The 20,578-nt window shown below is 35.3% G+C and overlaps 1 protein-coding gene across 2 annotated transcripts in view; it reads left to right on the top strand.

The window, feature by feature from the left end:
• sd (TEA domain transcription factor 1 homolog scalloped) overlaps positions 1 to 20,578 on the top strand; it is a 551,305-nt gene that overhangs the window by 359,431 nt on the left and 171,296 nt on the right. The window contains exon 4 of one of the 2 annotated variants that reach the window (XM_090383888.1): positions 15,084 to 15,227. In XM_090383888.1, coding sequence (XP_090240014.1) covers positions 15,084 to 15,227 — 144 coding nt within the window. Of the gene's footprint in view, positions 1 to 15,002; positions 15,228 to 20,578 lie in introns of both variants that reach the window. The other variant, XM_090383887.1, reaches the window with a different exon arrangement.

The following is a 20,578-nucleotide window of genomic DNA, read 5'->3' as shown; positions in this document are numbered from 1 at the left end:
AGTTTGGTGTGATATACATGCTGGAGCAATAAAAATAAAAGTAGGGGTATGTTATGGTCTATGAATAGAGTGAGCCAGCTGATCAGTGTATCTGTGTCTTATTATAGACGGATTGGCGAAGGTAAAGAAAGCCTGCACGAGAAGCACGCAAAAGTTTGATGAAATTTACCAGTAAAAGTACTTTGCTGTAATGGCATTTGTATTGTTGCTTGCTCGGTAAACAGATGGTGGGTGTTATCGATCAGAAATAGAAATTGAATCCCATGGGAGATTGAAACCCTCCCGAAATGGAGGGGGTAACCTGACCTTTTTTCTTTGGAATCACTGGTGGATAAATTGTTTATTAAGGGGGGGAAAAAAAAAGGGAAAGGAAGCCCACACGAGAAGCCCGGCAAACGTCGAAAAAGTTTACTGGTAAAACTATGTTACGAACATTTTTTACAATGGCAGAACTTCCAATATGACTCTGTTCGTGATTCAGTTAGTGATTCTAAAGAAAAAAGGTTAACCCCCCCCCACTTTGGGAGGGTTTCAATCTCCTGTGGGATTCAACTTCTACTCCAGACCAATAACACCCACTGTCTGTTTACCGAGCGAGCAACAATACAAATGCCATTACGGCAAAGTACTTTTACCAGTAAATTTCATCGAACTTTTACGTGCTTCTCGTGCAGACTTTCTTTACCTTAGCCGACTGCTTTCTATATCAACTTGTTGAGAGGCATTAAGACAAAGCAGTATTCTTGATCTGATTATCAACAGTGATTCATCATGTATTAAGAATCTTCAGGTAAATCAACCACTGTAGCAGGGAGAAAACAACAGGCAGCTCAAGGTCAGTTGCCAGGCCTTCTCCCCCACAACATTAGTTCAGAGTGGGAAGCCAAATAAGTGACCTTGAACCACCAGTTTTCCCCCCTGACTGGATAGCAGTGATCATAGTGTATTGATGCAAGACTATTCAAAGAAATAACTGCTGTCATGTGTAAAGGGAAGGATTATGTTTTTGCAAAGGTGATTGTAATGATCTCAGACATTTTTAATATTATTTTCAGTGGGACCCACTGATACTGTGAACAAATGACAAATGGGAAGTATTTGGTGAAGTAATCACAGAAAATACTATGCCTTTTATACCAATTAAGAGATATCATAGATCAAAATGGATGTTAGATGAGCTGATGGTTCAGTGGCAGAGAAGAAAAATGAATGGAATGATTATAAATTTTTACAGGACACAGTCTTCAATAAGCATATAGATTAATCCAGAGTCATGTTAATCAGGGTGTTAGGCATGCTAAGGCCTAACACCCTGATTAAAATTATAAGAACTCTGAATAAAGAGTGCAAAGGAAAATAGAAAATAATTCTTTGCTTAATGTTATGAACATATTTGAAATACTCTGGTCCACTTGATATGAATGGAGTAGCTGTTGATGATCCTGTACAGGTTTCTAATAAACTATAAATATTTTGCATCTACAATCACACATGAAGATATTTTTAGAAATGGGATACCAAAAGTCTATTATATATTCATTGGAGTTAAATGGTTTTATGATAACTGAAAAAAAAAGCTTGAAGAGAAAGTGTTGTAGCAGAAAGTGAACAAGGCACTTGTGGCTGATAGAATTCATCTAATTATTTTAAAAGAAGTGGCAGAAGAGGGAAAAATTAAGCCATTAGCTATAATATTACTACAGACATCCAGGCTGTAGCTCATGCTGACTGGAGATGTGCAAACATCTCTATTTACAAGGATAGTTAAAAGGGAGAAGTAGGTAATTACAGACCTGTAAGTTTGACTTCTTGTGCCATGGAAAATAATGGGATCAGTAATTGCAGAAATAATGCAAGATTGTTGTTGTTTTCATCTGTTCAGTTGCAGCTGACATTTGGAGACTTTATGGGCAAGCTGCCTATATGCTGTCCGGTTTTCAACAGCTTCTTTCAAGTCCTTGATGCTCATGCCAGTGTCGCTCTTGATGGTGTCGAGCCAGTGTGTTCTTTGCCGACCTCTTCTCCTTGTTCCACTGAACTTTCCTAGCATTATTGATTTATTCTTGAGCTCATTTGTAAAGTTTTCTGGTGAAAAATACTGGAGTAGGTCACCATGTCGTCTTTCTCCAGCAATGGTGCTATTATATGTCTGTATAGGCATTTACTAATTAAAACTCAGTCTTTAAAAATTTATATCTTTTCCGATAAGGCGATATTTTGTCTTAAATTTAGATACAATTAATCAATGTGACAAACCCCCTCCACCTAATTATTAAAGTCCCTCGCATTCATAACTTGTAGAATTTAAAAAGCAGCTCTTCAAACTTTCAAACATCAGTGCTATGCTAAAGCATATGCAGCTGGAATTGACAGTTAGAACAAAGAATGCTCTAACTGCCAAAACAGACTTATCATAAATGTAGTGTAAATATTAACTTTCCTTGATTATAAATAGTTAAACCCGATGAACCTTATCACACTATACTTGAGTTTCACAAAAGAATTTAAAAGAAACACCTTAAAACCATATTTATAAACTATTTAGCAAGAGCACATATAAAAGCACTCATCGCAGCTACACATTAGCACCACCAAAAATGCAAGATTACCTTGATATGATTGGAGCTATAAGGAAATCATAGCATTGATATGTTAAGTGCCTGATCATGCCTGACTAAAGTGATAAGCTACTTTGAGGTTGTCACAAAAGAATTTTGTGTAAAGAACAATTTTGACATCATATACTTCAGCAAAACCTTTCACTGTTTCCACATGAATAATTGTTGTATAAAATGGAGTAATGCGACATTACAGGCAAGTTAATACTATGGATAAAGGAATGGTCAAGTGGCGGAGATAGAGCAGCAATAAATGATCAGAGCTCTTCGTGGATTAATGCTATTAGAGTGGTACTGTGGCATTTGGTGTTGGGTTCCTTACTGTTTTTAATATTTATTAATGATATTGATGTAAGTGTTTCAAGTTTGTCTATGTGGGTTAATAACATTAATCAAGGTTACTTCAAGAAGATCTAGAAAAGCTAGGGAAATTTCATGAAAAATGGCACTTGAGGTTTAACGTTGATAAATGCATGGAACTGCATTTGGGTAGCAATAATAACGTACCATTTCGGTAGTACAAAACTCTAGGTAGTTGATAAGGAAAAAGACCTAGGAGTAACTACAGTCTAACTTAAGTCGTCTGGGCTGTGCAGACAGGCTGCTAGAACAGCTCTTGAGGTTTGTGGCATACATAAACTTTGCCGGCAGGGACAAAAGTATAATTATTTCATTGTACAAAGCAATGGATATGCCAAATCTTGAATGCTGTTTACAAGCTTAGAAACTCTGTTTTAGGAAAGGCAGACCATTATGAAAAAAAGTATAGGAAGGACATAGACCATTATTGGTATGGGTGCAGAAAAGAGCACCAAGATTAGTTGGAAATGCGAAAGGATATTCTTAAACAAGAATGACTGGAATTCTGTAAATTGTAGATTTTGGAAATTAGGCATCTCCATGGGGACCTAATGGAAGCATTAATGCTTTAAAAGGGTTGAGTAAATTAAGTGCTAATGGAATCTTGACAACACACAAATGGGGACAAATTTAAATTGAAAAAGAATGGTTGCAGGATAATGTTGCTAGAGAGTAATTGACTGTTGGAATGAACCTTCAAGTTGTTGGGGAGTTCGGTAATAGTTTAAAGGATTGAACAAATTATTAGAAGGGATGGGTAAAAGAAGTTTTTGGTTTTTTTTTTTTTTTTAGCTAATTCTGTATATGCTTCTCTTGCAAAAATTTGCTAATACTAATACTAAAATAATTTTGGTTATTTTGAAAAACTTAAACCACAAGAGATTTTTTGAAACTGAGCTTCTGATTGCAGTTCACACTTTATGGTACCAAATTTCAGTTCAAATAAACTTATGTTGTTCTATTGACCAGAATTTGAATTTCCCAAACTTTTAATTTAATATTTAATTTGGTGATCAGTTACAGTTTCTTCACTGTTTTGATTGATAAGCATATTTTTGTTTTTCATTCTAGTAGATACAGATTGTTGCACTTTTATAGTATCATTAGAAATAGAGAAAGTTTGATTTAAATTTTTTTATTTTTATTGAAGCCATATATGTTTATTTTAAATACTAACTAGTGTTTCCAAATAGTTCACTTGAAATATATAAGGATTTTGACTCTTTTAGTAAAAAGTTTGTTATTGAATATGGTGGTAATATTTTAACTGAATTGGTTATAAAACTATATCTTGTAGCATTTGAATTTGTCATCTTGATATTTTAATTGGCTAGGTAAATTAGTTTCATATGGTATAGTTCTTTATTAGTATATGTTACCAGATCCAGCTGTGGTCCTAGGGTAACATACTTGGATATGGGTGTGCATAATATGAGATGAAAGCCTCTTTGCTCCCACAAAAAAATGCATGGCCTATTGTTATTATTGTGCTAGCACATCAATTGCAGTAAAGCAGTTAGAGTTGAGAACTTCTCTGGTTATCTGAAGCTGTAATGGAGTATAAATGAAAATACAATTTGAATCATTTTCTCATAGAAGCAGAGTAGATTGTGATTAGATTAATGGCAACTTTTTTTTTTTTTTTGGCCAGTTAAATGGGAATATGGCAGTCTAGAGAAATTATAACTAATTTGAAAATTAGTGACTTGTTTTATACTTTCTTTTTGTACCTTCTTATTTGTCTCTTATTTATTGACTAATTTGTTACATGAAACTGATTTTAAAAATAAGATAATAGGAAAAAATACTTGCTGTGGATAAACAGTGTCTCTTACATTTTTTTTTTCTCTCACATCTTGAAGTTCACTGATAGATGAAGATTTCAGTTGTAATGTTACATTTTTAATGTATTTCTTTCATTGAGGACTTTCAGACCGAAAGTCCTGGTGAAAGTTGAGACTTCTGATCTCTCTTGGAAATCTGAGTCTTATTTGGTGAGCTACATTTGCCATAGTTTTGTTACATTGCTGGTTATAATATTGCTTAAAAAATGGAAAAAATAGTGATTTTTGAATATAATGATTAGTTTACACCCATGAAAAATATCTGATTAATCACATACCCACTAGGCTTGCCTTTGGTTGTCTCATTCTGGTGTTTCTTATATATATATCTATACACTCAGGGATCACTGAATTATGACCACCCCATCTGTAATGGATTATTCCACCTAGCCCATAGTGTAAAAAGCTGAACAGCTTCCTATGCTAGAGCAGTGGTAATTGGCATCTGGTTATGCAAGTCAAAGTGATAAAGTAGCAGTTATGGGATGTAGTAAAGATATCACAGTGTTTCAAAAGGGCATGCTTGCGGTAGCTCGTGCATTGGGAGCTTCCATATAGGAAATGGCATTTTTTTTTTGGTTGCTCAGAGCCCACTGTGGTTAAGGTGTACAAAGAATGGTGTTGAATGGGTCAAACCACCTCCTGCCGACAGAACGGTAAATGATTATACAGCTGGATGTTTGTAGTGAGCGAACGGTGTAGTGCAGTGAAGCTCATTGGCAGGTCACTGTGCAGCAGTTGACACCGCAATACAATATGCAGAATGCAAGAACAATATCCCAAATGATGATGTGCCACATACTCAGACACATGGGGTTCCACAGCAGACAACCCAAGATACACCCTCTCTTCACTGCTGATCATCTTCGAATGCTATGCTGCCAACAATACGCAGATTGGACACTGGAGGACTGGAAATGAGTGTGCTGTTTGGATGAGTCCATATATCTGGTGCAAGCAACACAATTTGGTAGACCCACTGTGCATGGTTTCCCCTATTGAGGCAGGTGGCAGTGGTTGCTTCATATGGGGCATGATATAACATTAAGCAAATATATAGCCTCTCATATTTGCATAAGTACTGTAATGATTTTATGATAACTGAGAGCAAAGTGGAAGAGAAAGTGTTGAAGTTAAACATAAGAAAGGCATCTGGGGTGGATGGCATCTATCCGGTTATATTAAAGGAGGCAGCAAAGTTAGTAAGCAAACCCTTAGCCATAATTATGAGAGCATCCTTGGGCTCAGGGGAAGTCCCCACGGACCGGAGATGTACAAATGTATCCCCAATTCACAAAGGGGGATCTAAGGGTGGCACGAGTAATTATAGACCTGTTAGTTTAACTTCTGTTCTGGGAGTCACTGATTAAAGATGCATTGCAGGATCATCTAGACAAGACTGCAGTAATAATTCAGACACAGGATGGGTTTGTTAAGGGAAAGTCTTGTCTGACAAATTTGATTTGATACTATGATGTGGTTACAAAGGAACTGGGTGCAAAAAATAATTTTGATATCATATACTTGGATTTCAGGAAAGCTTTTGATACTGTTGCACATGGAAGGATATTGTACAAATTGGAGCAAAATGGTATTAAGGGCAAGTTGCTACAATGGATAAAAGGGTGACTGAGTGGGAAAAGATAGACTGGTAATAAATGGGGCTGCTCTTCGCAGACTTATGTTATTAGTAGAGTCCCATAGGGTTCAATGTTGGGTCCACTGTTGTTTTGTATATTTATCAATGATATTGATGAAGGTACATCAGGCTTAATGTTGAAGTTTGCAAATGATACTAACAGTGTTGCCATTTTAGCGGTTTTCCCGCTAGATTTAGCGGAATTGCTTCAGGTTTAGCGGATTAAAATATGAAATAGCGGATAGCGGATTTTTTAGCGGGAAGAGTATAAATGTTTAGCATTTTATATATTTTGGCAATGTAACATTTAAATTAAGAAATATTTATTTAACAAATATTAAATTAATTGTTCAATTAATTATTTAATTAACAATAAAATATTTCATAATTGAAATGTTTTATTGATATACATCGTAAACATAGTAGGGATATCATATTTCATAGGTTTTTTTTGTTTTTTTTTATAAAGCGAAGAATCGGTTTTATATTATTCTGGAATTTCCCTGAGGTGAACCACAACAATTTTACGTAGTTACGCCCGCGGTCAAACGACCTGACCGCTGGGTCATAGCTTTAATTGTTGAATCAAATCTAAAAATGTGGGAAAAATTCTAATGACGCCTTTTTTTGAAACCGCGAAGAAATGGCATTGAATAATTTTTATTCTTCGTATTTGATTGCCTTCCAAGAAATGCGATCCGAATTACCGACATAACATTAAAAGTCATTTAAAAACTTTCAAACATATTAAGTCAGTAGAAGAACCATTTTCACCTAATAGATCAGGCAACCAATCTAAATTAAATTTTCCCACCAAGAATTTACAAACAGTGGAAGCTGAAGCAAAGTTAAGTTTGTTTGTTTGTGCTCACTCGTCAATACTGGCAATAGACCACCTTGGTGAATTATGTAAGAATGCATTCCAAGATCAAACAGCCAAAACTTTAAAAATTCATCGAACAAAATGCAACGGCGTTATAAAATATATCCTACACCCCCACTTTCAGAAAGATTTATTATAGTCAGTGCCCAATGGCTTTTCAAATTATAGTTTGTTACTAGATGAATCAAACGATATTAGTGTAACGAAACTATTAGGTATTGCAATTGTGTATTATGATGAGCAATTCGATAAAAGAGTTTCTACATTCTTAGCTCTTGTAGAATTAGTATGTAACGCTGAAATGATCAATGTAACGCTGAAAATATTTCAAATTCAATTAAAATAACGCTGGAAAATTTTAAACTTACTTTAAATAAATAAATGAATTTTCTGTTTATACTCCGGGACGACCAAACGGTCAGAGGAGTTAACAAGATACACAGAATACAAGAAACAGTACCGTATTCAGCAGTCACGGGCTTGAACCCCGGTCACTCAAGGCACGTGTACTTATGCACCCGCGCGCCTGACCACTAGGCTACGGCATCAGAGCCAGTCTGTTTTCAGTATCATTTAGTCTACCTTCCATAATTACAATATACCAAAAATAATATGAAGAATTAGCTGAAACGATTTAAACCAGAATTTAAATAATTTGTGGGCATTGGGACAGATAATGCTAGCGTTATGATTGGAGTTAATAACAGCGTTTATACACATTCGAAGTCCGATGTACCGAAATTGATATTAATTAAATGCGTATGTCATTCTTTGCAATTAGCAGTATCTCATGCAACCTGCGAAACATTCCCTAGAAGTCGAGAATTCATGATCGCTGAAACTTATAATTGGTTTAGTAAATCCACTAGCTGACAAAATCAATTCAAATATTTATACAGTGCCATAAACGATGGTGCAGATCCGAAAAAGATAGTTCATTCGTGTCAAACAAGGTGATTATCCATTGAAGTTGCTATAACAAGAATTTTAGAACAGTATATTGAAATAAAAGCCCATTTTGAAATAACTCGTTTGACTGACAAACGTTATACTGCACAACTTCTTTATTCGATGTTCAAAGATGAAAGTAATTTGGCGTATATTTTATTTTTAAAAACTATCTTATCTGAAGTACAAAGAGTAAACAAATCTTTTGAATCAAATTGAAAAAAATGAGCAACAGTATATAAACATTACTCTTGTTAAATGGGAAAACATCAACAATACAATGAAGTTTTGGTCAGAAGTTTAGAAATATCCAGATGCAAGCGGTGAAAATCCATTTAAAGAAATTAGCCAATTTGCATTGGGTATTTTAATTTTGCCATTATCCAATGCAGATGTGGAAAGAATATTCAGCAACTTAAATCTAGTAAAAAAACAAAACACGCAACAGAATCAGTGTTGGCATGGTTAATGCAATCTTATCAGTACGATACGGACTCAAAAGAGTTGAAAAGTGTTGTAAAAATTGTTTTGCTTGAAGAAGTACTTCGCAAAATAGGTACACAAGAAGCATATGATGAGGAGATATTGAATTTGGAAATTAATTTAGATTTTTAGATATTGATTTTATATTAAAAACAGAAAATAAATAACTATTTATATATACTATTTGTTTGTTTGTACAAAGTACAAACAAATGAAAATTTTAAAAATTTGGCGGGTTAAGTGTTAAAAATAGCGGATTTTGAGTATGCGGCTAGCGGGAAATATTATTAAGAGTTGGCAACACTGGATACTAAGGTTGTTAATGACAGTAATGGCAGCGTGCTACTGCAACAGGACCTAGAAAAGTTGGGCAGATGGGTTGAGGAGTGGCAACTTAAGTGCCACTTCTTAAGTTCTGAAGTTTAACATTGACAAATGCAAAGTACTACATATGGGTAGAAGTAACCTCAGAGTTACATACCAACTCTGTCGTACTACACTTAGGATGGTAGAAAATGAAAAAGACCTGGGAGTAATTGTGCAGTCAGATATGAAGTTTTCTGAACAGTGCAGACAGGCTGCCAGAGCAGGTCATGGGGTATTGTCAATGATATACAGGAATTTTGCTAGTTGGGAAAAGGAGGTGATTATCCCTTTGTATAAGGCAATTTTCCCGGACAGAAATGGTCAGGCCACGCCTTGAGTACTGTGTACAGGTCTGGAGGTCTCATTTTAGGAAGGATGTAGAGTTGCTTAAGCAAGTAGAGAAGAGCAACAAGATTGGTGAGGGAAATAAAGGGGTGGTCTTACCAAGAAAGGCTTAAGTTCTGCAAATTGCAGCATCTGGAGACTAGGCACCTGCGAGGTGATCTGATTGAGGTGTATAAGGCCTTGAATGGGTTGAGCAGGCTCAATTCTGATGGGATTCTTCCTCTTGCTCAGATTACGAACCTGAGTGGGCATAAATTCAAATTGAGGAAAGTCAGTTTTAGAATAGATGTTTGGAAATTTGCCTTTAGCCACTGGGTTGTTGATTACTGGAACAAACTTCCTTATCTCATTGTGGAAGTTGATAGCTTAAATAAATTCAAGGAGGAACTGGACAAATGTTCAGAGGAAATGGATGTGTGAAATGGTGTGGTTTTTTTTTTTTGGCTGATGCTACATAAGCTTACTTTCCTGCATCATAAGCCTTTACTAATGCTTATAGCACAGTAAACCCTCATTAATCCATACATCGTTTAATCCGGACAGCTCTAAAAAAAGGGGGGGTGATCTACACAGCAAAGCGGCTCTACAGAAAGAAGTTTTTGAGTGAAGTCCTGGAAGTCGAGGAGCCACTAGTTGGTGAAGAAGACAGAAAAGGACAACAGACATTGAAAAATTTAAAGTTGTACAACGTAAGATCTATGATTTACAACTTTGCTGATGCTGCAAAAGAAAACAATTCAAAAACTTTGGCGAATTCATGGAAAAAACTTCTCTTTGATGAAGAGGCTAATCTAGAAACAGATGGTTGTGAGACAGAAGACTTTCATGAGAATGCAACGAGGAGAAGAAAAAACTGTGTCCTTAGAGGAAATAGTCATGGATTGAAGAAGATGAAGATGATCCTGGCTACCACATCATGACTGGAGAGGAGATTGCATATAGTGTAATAGGAGCAGCAGAAAGTTCAGACGAGGAATAAGATGAAGTGAAAGACCTTCGTAATTCAGTATGTTAAACAATCAACAAATGAAAAGGTATCTGCCTATTATGAACACTTAAGACACCTACATGAATTGGTAGTAAAGGAAATAAACTGCAAACAATCACAAAAAAAATAAGTAATTTTTTCAAACCAGTGAATGTGGCAAGTGATGTAAGTGAAGATGAACCAGTGCAATCTTGTTCTAAGTGATTATGGACATTATGTATTTTTAATTTAAATACAGTATGTACATAAATACATGTATTTACTGCATATTTTTGACTATGTACATACATATTTTTAATGTAAAAGAAACATGTTTTTACTGTTATCCACGTACATTATGTTGTTTAAATAAGTGTTACCCTCATTACAAAGCGTATTTCATATAATCTGGACTTTCATTAAAACGGACACCTCTCAGCCGCTATTAGTCCAGTTTAATAAGGGTTTACTGTACTTATAAACATTATATTTGCTGGCTAGAACCAGTAAATATAATATAATATGGACCAACATTTCACTTGTGAAGTCTACCGGCAGCTCTTAGGAGACCACGTGCATCCTGCCATGTTTCATTTTTTCCCAGACAGAAACAGGATCTTTCAAAATGATAATTCAGCATGTCATCGGACCCACACTGTGCACAGTGGTTTGACGAACACTGAAGATATCATCTATCTTAATTGGCCTCCAAATTTGCCTGACCTCAATCTAATTGAAGACCTGTGGCATGTTTTGGAATGGTGGGAAGTAAGCTGTATGAACACACAACTGTCATCTATTATTATTATTATTAGTCATATGGTGCAAGTAAGCCTGAGGCTTATGCTGCACCAGGCAAAAAAAAAAAAAAAAATTCCGAGAGAGAGAGAGAGAGAGAGAGAGAGAGAGAGAGAGAGAGAGAGAGAGAGAGAGAGAGAGAGAGAGAGAGAGAGAGAGAGAGAGGAATCACCAAGAAGTTTCAGCTACATAGAAACAATTTCGTTTCTGTGTACTTCACTTAGTTGTTAAAACATACAGCAATTCTGAACTTAATTTAAAATCAATGTACTGTTAAAAGGGGGGGGGGAAATGCCAGAACATTGCAGTAGTAGGTAAGAAATATCACTTATTAGATGTAGTTGAATTTCACCATTCATGAGGATTACATGTACATTCCACAAACAGAAAGATTGAGGACTTGTGGGGAAAAAAGTGGGGGGGTTAGTTGTTCTGCTGAGTGTAGACTGAATAGATTTGTAAAGTTTATTAGATTATAGTTTCTTTTTTTTTTTTTTTTTTTGTTAGTGAATTAACACATTTGGAAACTCTGGCAGTAAAAGTTAGCTACTCACATTCTAAATTTTGACCAATCTGTATATAGTAATAAAAGTTGATACATAAAAAAATCTAAAAGTTTTTTTTATCATGTGTGCCATATATCTTTTTTGGATATATGGCATACATGACAGTGTACATTTCTGTTAGAATGGTGGTAGCTATCTGTAGATTTTGATTTTCAGCACAAAACAAATGGGGAAGTTCTGTTCAGACAATGAATATAGTTGGTAACTGTATTTAGAGGTTATGCAGACTTGAACCACAGTCCACTAAAACTTTTCTCCCCTGTCATACTTGACCATTCAGAATCTGAGGGACATTAAGTATTTAGTTTGTTTCGGTAATTTTCATATTCATGAGGTCACTGTTGTATCCAGGTATCAATGTTAAGGGGCATGACGACCAGACAACCACAGATTTTTGAGTGTTTTTTTTTTTAAATAGACCTAGGAACACTTTACATATGCTTATACGCATAGTTAAGGGGCATATGTCCCTGCACCAGGTAATGAGTGTTGTTCATTAACACCTACACATGAAATATAATGTCAGATGATGTAACAGCAATGATTATGTGCCAGATTGATTGATAAGCACAACAGGCAATAAAATAAGCCAGGGAAGTGAAGTAGGTTGATAGGTAGGCCAATGAATGGATAAATGAAGAAACATTTCCTGTGGATGCATAAATCTAATAATTACCAAGCAAGATTTGATTTTGTGAGTGATCGAGCACCTGACTAGTGGTAAGCAAATTTGGATCAAAGAGTGAACAGTGAGTAGTCAGAACAGCCACCTACCATTCAGAAAACAAGGTGTCAAGAACTAAATTGCAAATAAGCAAAGCCACAAACTGCAAGTTCTCGTATACTTGTACAACTCTCTGTCTTCTCCCCTTCAACCATCCCTTTATCCATAGCAGCAATTTGCCTCCAATGCCACACTGCACCAATTTGTGTAGCAGCCTTCCATGTGCAACAGTATCAAAAGCCTTTCTAAGATCCAAATATATAATATCAAAGTTATTCCCTGCATCCAGTTCTTTTGTGATTGCATCGTAGTATCCAATCAAATTGGTGAGGCAAGACTTTCCCTTAACAAAACCATGCTGTGTCCGAGCTATAACTGAAGTCTTGTCTAGATGATCCTGCAGTGCTTCTTTAACCAGTGCCTCCATTAATTTTCCTGGAACAGAAGTTAAACTCACAGGTCTATAATTACTTGTGTCAGCCTTTGATCCTCCTTTGTGAATTGGGGTCACATTTGCACATCTCCAGTCTATGGGTACCTCCCCTGAGTCCAAGGAAGCTCTCGTAATTATGGCTAAGGGTTTGCTTACTTCCTTTGCTGCCTCCTTTAATATAACTGGATAGATCCCATCCACCCCAGGTGCCTGTTTTATGTTTATCCTCAACAATTTCTTCTCCACTTTCCTCTCAGTTATGACAAAATCATCTAGCTCACTGCCAGAGTTTACTTCACCTCTGGCATTCCCCTTCCTGAATAACCCCATGTGTGAATGTAGATGCAAAATACTCTTTTAGTTTGTTAGCCACCTGAGCAGGATCCTCAACTGTTGAACCATCAATATCCAGTGGACCAATCTGATTCATCCCTTTCCTTCTAGAGTTTACATAGGTAAAGAACTCTTTTCTGTTTTTCTTTGCATCCTTTGCCAAGGATTTCTCATAATCAGCCTTTGCCTACCTAATCTCCTTTGTGACTTGGTTACAGACCAGCTTATATCTATCATAGGCTTCCATGTCATCCATTAATGTATATGTATCCCATATATATATATATAATTTAATTATATATAATTTAATTTACTGAGACTATATATAATTTAATTTACTTAGACTATATTAAATAATATACAGACTGATGTAATGTTCAATCTCTTATATAGATGGCATTAATCTATTCTGGCTAATTTATTTATACTATTATAATCATATTATAATTTATTCTTATATTCATATATACATTTTTGCATATTACGGATATATATATATATATATATATATATATATAAAAGGAAGCTAATTTTGGACCAAGGTAACTGATAACCAGAAAGGACCTCACAACCATAATAGTATAATAAGTATGCAAATAAAAATAGCAGAGATAAGAGAAGTAAGTAAAGAAAAGAAAGTAAGAAGAGAGAAAAGGAAATGGATTAAAACCAATCTGCAGTGTATTTTGGTATCTCTGTAGGTCTTAGGTCTAGTTCTGAAAAGGAAATAAAACTTCCATTAAAAAAATAACATTTAAGTGGAAGTTCTACTTTTATACACAGTACCTGTCTGTTTACTTAGACACAATATGTTATTCACAGTTTTGCGTGCTTTGCTCAGAGATCACTAGCCACCTGATCAGAAGCCAGTAAGCTTCAGAACAGCTGTCCTAGTGGTATCTTAGGTTTTTAAATGTATAGCAAATTTGCCTTTTCAGGTTATGCTGTACCATAAAAAAAAAACCAACATTAACAACTTAGACAGATCTGTGGATAATGGTATTTTTCTCTGAGTTGAACATAGGCTGAACCTTAAGACTGCATCTTGGTCATGATCTTCAGTGGGAGCAGAATGATCTCATGATTGAAATCAAACACAGTAAAGGATAGTGATGGCTATGGATAGTGATTGTATTAGATAGTGATGGCTATGGCTAACAATTAGCAGTCATTATAATCTAACAAACTTTATATGCAATTGGATTTTGCATCTGCAAAAACCAATTGCATGTAAAGTTCGTTAGATATATATAATCTCTTCTCTTCAGATGGAAATTTTGAAGAAGCTTATTGCACACTTAACTAATTTGTGTAGGAGTTTTCCTGTGCATATATATATATATATATATATATATATATATATATATGTTGAATTTCCACATACACAAAGAGAACCTTTAATTTGATGGCATGACAGATTCAATGCTACATGTGTTTGTGTGTGTATATATTATAACTGAAAAATGTTTTTATTCTTGAAAGTATTGGATATTTACAAAACTAAAAGAGTTAAATAATTACAACTGGCTTTTTTTTTTTTTTTTTTAAATATCAATGATGTATTAAAGCACAATACTGGAATTAGTCTTTAATTCTTTAAAAATTTATCAGTTAATATTAAAAAGTAATTAGAGATGCCAGGTATGAACTTGGAGGACTGGATGCCATCCCGATCCTCTTCTTTCTCCCTGGCAGGACCAGTCGACCAAGGAGGCAGCGCTGCAGTCCATGTCTTCCATGTCGTCCGCTCAGATCGTCTCTTTGTTTTACTCCCAGGACCAAGCAGCCAAGGAGAAAGCACTACAGTCCCTCACTTCCCTGTCCTCCGCCCAGATTGTCTCAGCATCAGCCATTCAGAACAAAGCTGCAGCAGCGGGTCTTGCTTCTCTTGTGCCCTCTGTCAGCTATCCTGGGGCACCGGTAATGAATTATTTATTTGATATTGAAATGTGACAGATTATTATTTTGTACTCCATTAATTTATTTATTAAAATGCATACATAAATTTTTTAGTTATAAGAAAGGACTGGAGTGTGCAAGTGTAGATATACATGTCCACTAACCAATTCCAGTTTAACTGAGCTTAATTCTCCCTGCCCAAAAGCTACACAGGTTCACGTAACATTTTTATCATTTCAACATTAATAAACAAATCAGTAAATTTCTGTGTACTTTCAAGACAGTCAAGGCCAGAATAATTTACATATTTGTTGTGACTATTTACATCAGGCCTGTTAAACTGGTGGGTCACGTGTGTCCCTCAAATATTTGTTGCGTCCTTCCCTCCCTACGTATTGTCAACTTTTACAGGTTAAACCTATATGAAAATAATAGTAAATAATGATACTTAAAATAGATACACTAATATAAAATTTAAATAAAATTCATAAATTATATAAACTTTCATAGAGCGTTTATACTGTGTAGTCCACAAGCCCTTGAAAGTCATTCATACAGCCTGCAAGCTGCCTGAGAAACAGTGTGGCATGCAGATGTTTCTGAGTTTTACACCTTGGTATACATATTAAATTAAGGGTGGTGAGAATTTTCTGGTGCTGTTTATAGTGAAATTTTTGTGGCCATGCAATTTTTGCACAGGCTTGAACTTACTTGTGGCTGTGTATAGTAACCACTGGACCACAACCAGCCCAGCATGACATAAATCAACATCATTCAGCAGTCTCTCTCTCTCTCTCTCTCTCTCTCTCACACACACACACAGAGAGAGAGAGAGAGAGAGAGAGAGAGAGAGAGAGAGAGAGAGGTAAATCCTGTGAAGCATTGAGTATGAAGCACATGAAGAAATAAATGCAGATTTTTAATGTATTACCCAATAATTATTTTAATCAGTTATTTAAACTTGGCTGTTTACTTATACACAATATGTTATTCACAGTTTAGCGTGCTTTGCTCAGAGATCACTAGCTAAGAGAAGAGAAAAAAAAAAATGCTGATATGGTTCCAAATTTGGTGACAGCCTTTCAAACACAATGTGACACTCACTTGGGAAGTTCTGGACTTGACACTGAGTTGTAAAGAGTGCCTGTTGACCTTCAAAACTTTGAATTGAATATGAAATTACAGCTATCACTTGCCTGTTATTTCATATTTAATCATATAAATGATTCCTAGAATTTTAGTAGTCTCTATCACCCTTTCCCCAAAAACCAAAAATCAAGGAGTAGGATTATATCTGGGTTTATTCCTCCTTGACCATGGGGCCAATGAAATGAGCATTTAAGCAGGAGTGTTATAAATTGAAGTTTACTGTGTATGTACATGTGCACACATATAGATACATTCTTTTTCTGTGAAAGCTAATAACTTACACAGTTAATTTCATTTAGCCTTAGTTAAGCTTTGCATTAGTACTCACATCTTCTTTCTCTCTCTCTCTCTCTCTCTCTCTCTCTCTCTCACTATTTTTTTTTTTGACATGTTTTAGCCTGAAACAAAGGAAATTGCATACCACTGCATTTACCATCAACTTTAAAAAGGAACAAAAAAAAGGTGGGATGTCAAATTAGTTTTGACATTTACCTAGTGTGTCAGCATCAAAAAAGTTTGGAAAGCACTTGGTCTAGCCATTTATCAGTGAATTTGAAATCTTCTTCGTTTTTTTTTTTTTTTTTTTTTTTAAGTCATCATTGTTCACTTGCTTTACTTGCTGGTATATCAGTATCTTTTTTTGTGTGTAAGAGTGTTATTATTGTTCTGTTAATGGTGTACTTATTATTGTTATTAATCTTTTTAAAATATTTCATTCTTAAAAAATAATTTAAGAATTGTTGCATGCTATTTTTAATAGCATTCCAAAAAAAAAAAAGTAGAAGGTGCCAAAAAACGAAGAAATATATATTAAGTGTGCAGGTTTACAACTTTCATATGAACTTGTTTCACAAACACTGCAAAAAAAACCCCAGAAACCCCGGGGGGGGGGGGGGGGATTATCATGGTAGTTTGCTGTGTATGTATATATAGTGGACCCTCCCCTTTACGATTGGTTCACTGTATGATCAAATTACTTTACGATTGACTCTCCATAACAAAATACCATTCATTATACAATATTTGGTAAGTGCTGGTCATTGTGGTCATGTTTGTGAATTGAATTTTAAATCTATTAAACGGCAAATCTAATAAGTGAAAATAGGAGGAATATTATTCACAGGCTATAAAAGTATAGATATAAAGCACAAATTTACACTTTATTACATTACCAATTAACAGAATTAAATGATATATGAATATCGGAAGAATATTTTCCATGGGTTAGCAAAATAAAAATAAATTTAAGCTTACAAAGTTAATAAATTTAAGCTTACGTTAATACTGTAATATATACGTGCTAACTAACTGATATTTTATTCACCATCATTTTTTTTTTTTTTTTTTTTGTATAAAATTTAAAACAGTAAAAAAGATAAGCCATCAATAACAAAGAACACGCATGCACAAATTGTAACTAACATGGCACATGCAAGTGAGATGCAGAGTAACAAGTTTATGAAGCTTTAAAAATAGGAATGAAGAAAAGATTCTGAAAATTTATTTATGTTTTTTATATGATTGAAGAGGAAGGGGAAACGCATTTCACCATGATAACGTAAAAACCCACACAATTCCAGCTATTGGTATTATCGCAAATGCAGTAAGATTGAGTTTACTACCCATTTATAATAGATTGAGCTAACAGAAAAGTCCAATAAACCAGAAATTGCAAATTGTTTTTATTGTTTTATGGTAGTGACCTCTAGAAATGTGCTTTAGAAAAATATCACAAAAGCGTACAAAATTGATTCTTATTAACCGAACATATGATAATGATGAAAGTTTAGTGCATTTTAATGATTTGAATTGGTTTTTTGAAATTTGATTATATAAAGTGGCCGATTCTACTAACCAGTGAGCATGTTAACCAGCGCCTACTTATTTCTCTTTACAATGGGCTAACGATCGTCTCCGACTGGATCACATGGTCCTTCCTCTCAGCCAATATCGGTGTCTGTAAAATGTGTTGGCCATGTGTTTTGTTTTTGCATCCTATAGTTGAAGTGATTTTTTTGTGTTGTGCTTATTTGACATAAATTTACTGTATTGAATTCGTGTACATACCATCAGGAGTAAAAGGAAGGGATTTTGCTTCTGTAAAGGTGACTGCAGTGGTCTCAGACAGTTTTTAAATTATGTACAGTTTATGTTACTGACAGAAAATCTAAGTTGCAAGCATTCAAGGAACTAATCGTGGAAGCTACTAGGCTTTTCATACCGATTAAGAAATATTGTTCAAGGTTTAGGAATAAAATGGATGTCAGATGAACTAATGAGACTCGTGGCAGAGAAGAAAAATGCATTTGATGCATATATATTATCAGGATACACAGAAACCTATGGCAGATTTAAGCTAGTTGGTAATCAAGTCTCAAAGGAGATTAGGCAAGCGAAGGCAGATTATGAGAAATCTTTGGCAAAGGATGCTAAGAAAAACAGCAAGGACTTTTTTACTTATATTTATAATAGATTGCGCTAAAAGAGGCGGCAAGATTGGCAGGGTTGTTAATGACAGTAATGGCAGTGTGCTACTGCAACAGGACCTAGAAAATTTGGGCGGATGGGCTGAGAAGTGGCAACATCGATATCACTTGATATTGATGGTTTGACTGTTGATAATCCTGCTCAGATAGCTGACAATCTGAATGAGTATTCTGTATTTACATTTACACATGAGGAGTTAAGGGAGGAAAATGCTGGAAGTTTATCAAACTGTAAAAGGGTGCTTAATGATTTTGTAATAACTGAGAGCAACGTGGAGGAGAAATTGTTGAAGTTAAACATAAGAAAGGCACCTGAAGTGTATTAGTATTAGTAACGGCCGCATGGTGCAAGAAAGCCTATGGCTTATGCTGCACCAGCCAAAAAAAAAAAAAAAACCCGAACAAAACAATGATAAAAACAAAAAAAAAAATAAATAAATAAAATAAATAACTAAATAATAATAATTAATAAATAAAAAAAAATAAAGTAAAATATAAATAAAAAGGAAATTAAACCTATCATCCTATGTGCTTCCCTTACCCGAAAGTACTGTCCAGATGATCTTTGAATTTCCCCAAACTGTCGGCCTCTACCACCCATGAAGGCAACTTATTCCAGTAATTTATAACTCGCTGGCTAAAATAAAACTTCCTGCAGTCCAATCTAAACATTTCCCCCCCGTAACTTGAATTTATGTCCCTTAGTTCTAGCATCATTTATAATCTTGAAAATTTTGTCCTCATTCATTTTACTGATGCCTCTCAGAGTCTTAAACACCTCAATCAAATCTCCTCTAAGGTGTCTAGTTTCCAAACTCTGCAACCCACATATTCGAAGTCTTTCTTCATAAGGACGCCCTTTTGCCGATCTCACCAGGCGAGTTACCCTTCTTTGCACCCTTTCAAGAAGCTCGATGTCTTTCTTTAGATGCGGTCTCCATACTTGAACACAGTATTCCAGGTGTGGTCTAACATAAGCCTTATATAATGGGATTATCACGTCCCTATCTCTACTTGCAAAAGTTCGATAGATCATCGATAGGACACCATGGGCCTTCCTTGCAACCTGTTTACAATGGTCAGAGAATTTCATGTCTGACCGTATCGTAACACCTGAGTCCCTTTCCTCCAGTACTGGGTTTAGTTGAACTCCACCAAGTGAATAAGTTTTTTTGGGATTACTGTTTCCCAGGTGTAATACCTTACACTTTGTTGGATTAAAGCACAGCTGCCATTTTTCTGACCATTCCTGAAGTCTATCTAGGTCTCTCTGAAGAAGCTCAGCTTGACAGTGATTATTAACTACTCTACCAATTTTAACATCATCTGCAAATTTAGACATCACGCCCTCTATCCCTTCATCAATGTCATTTATGAAAATTAAAAACAACAGTGGTCCTAATACTGATCCTTGGGGAACCCCACTTCTTACATCAACCCAATCTGAGGAATAGCCATTTATCACAACCCTCTGCCTCCTGCCCTGAAGCAATCCTTCTATCCATCTAAGGATTTTCCCAGTGATTCCAACCTGTTCCAGCTTATAAAGCAACCGCTCATGTGGGACTGAGTCAAAAGCTTTGCTGAAATCTAAATAAACAATGTCGAAATTATTCCCTAAATCCAGCTCGTGAGTGACCCTTTCGAAATAGCGAACCAGATTTGTTAAACATGATTTTCCCTTTACAAAACTATGCTGAGTATCCTTGAGAATTTCAATTCGATCCAAATGATCCT

The sequence above is a fragment of the Mastigoproctus giganteus genome, chromosome 10 (assembly GCF_048544385.1).
Source record: "Mastigoproctus giganteus isolate SK-2022 chromosome 10, ASM4854438v1, whole genome shotgun sequence".
Lineage (NCBI taxonomy): Eukaryota > Metazoa > Arthropoda > Arachnida > Uropygi > Thelyphonidae > Mastigoproctus > Mastigoproctus giganteus.
This window is presented reverse-complemented; position numbering and strand designations above follow the sequence as displayed.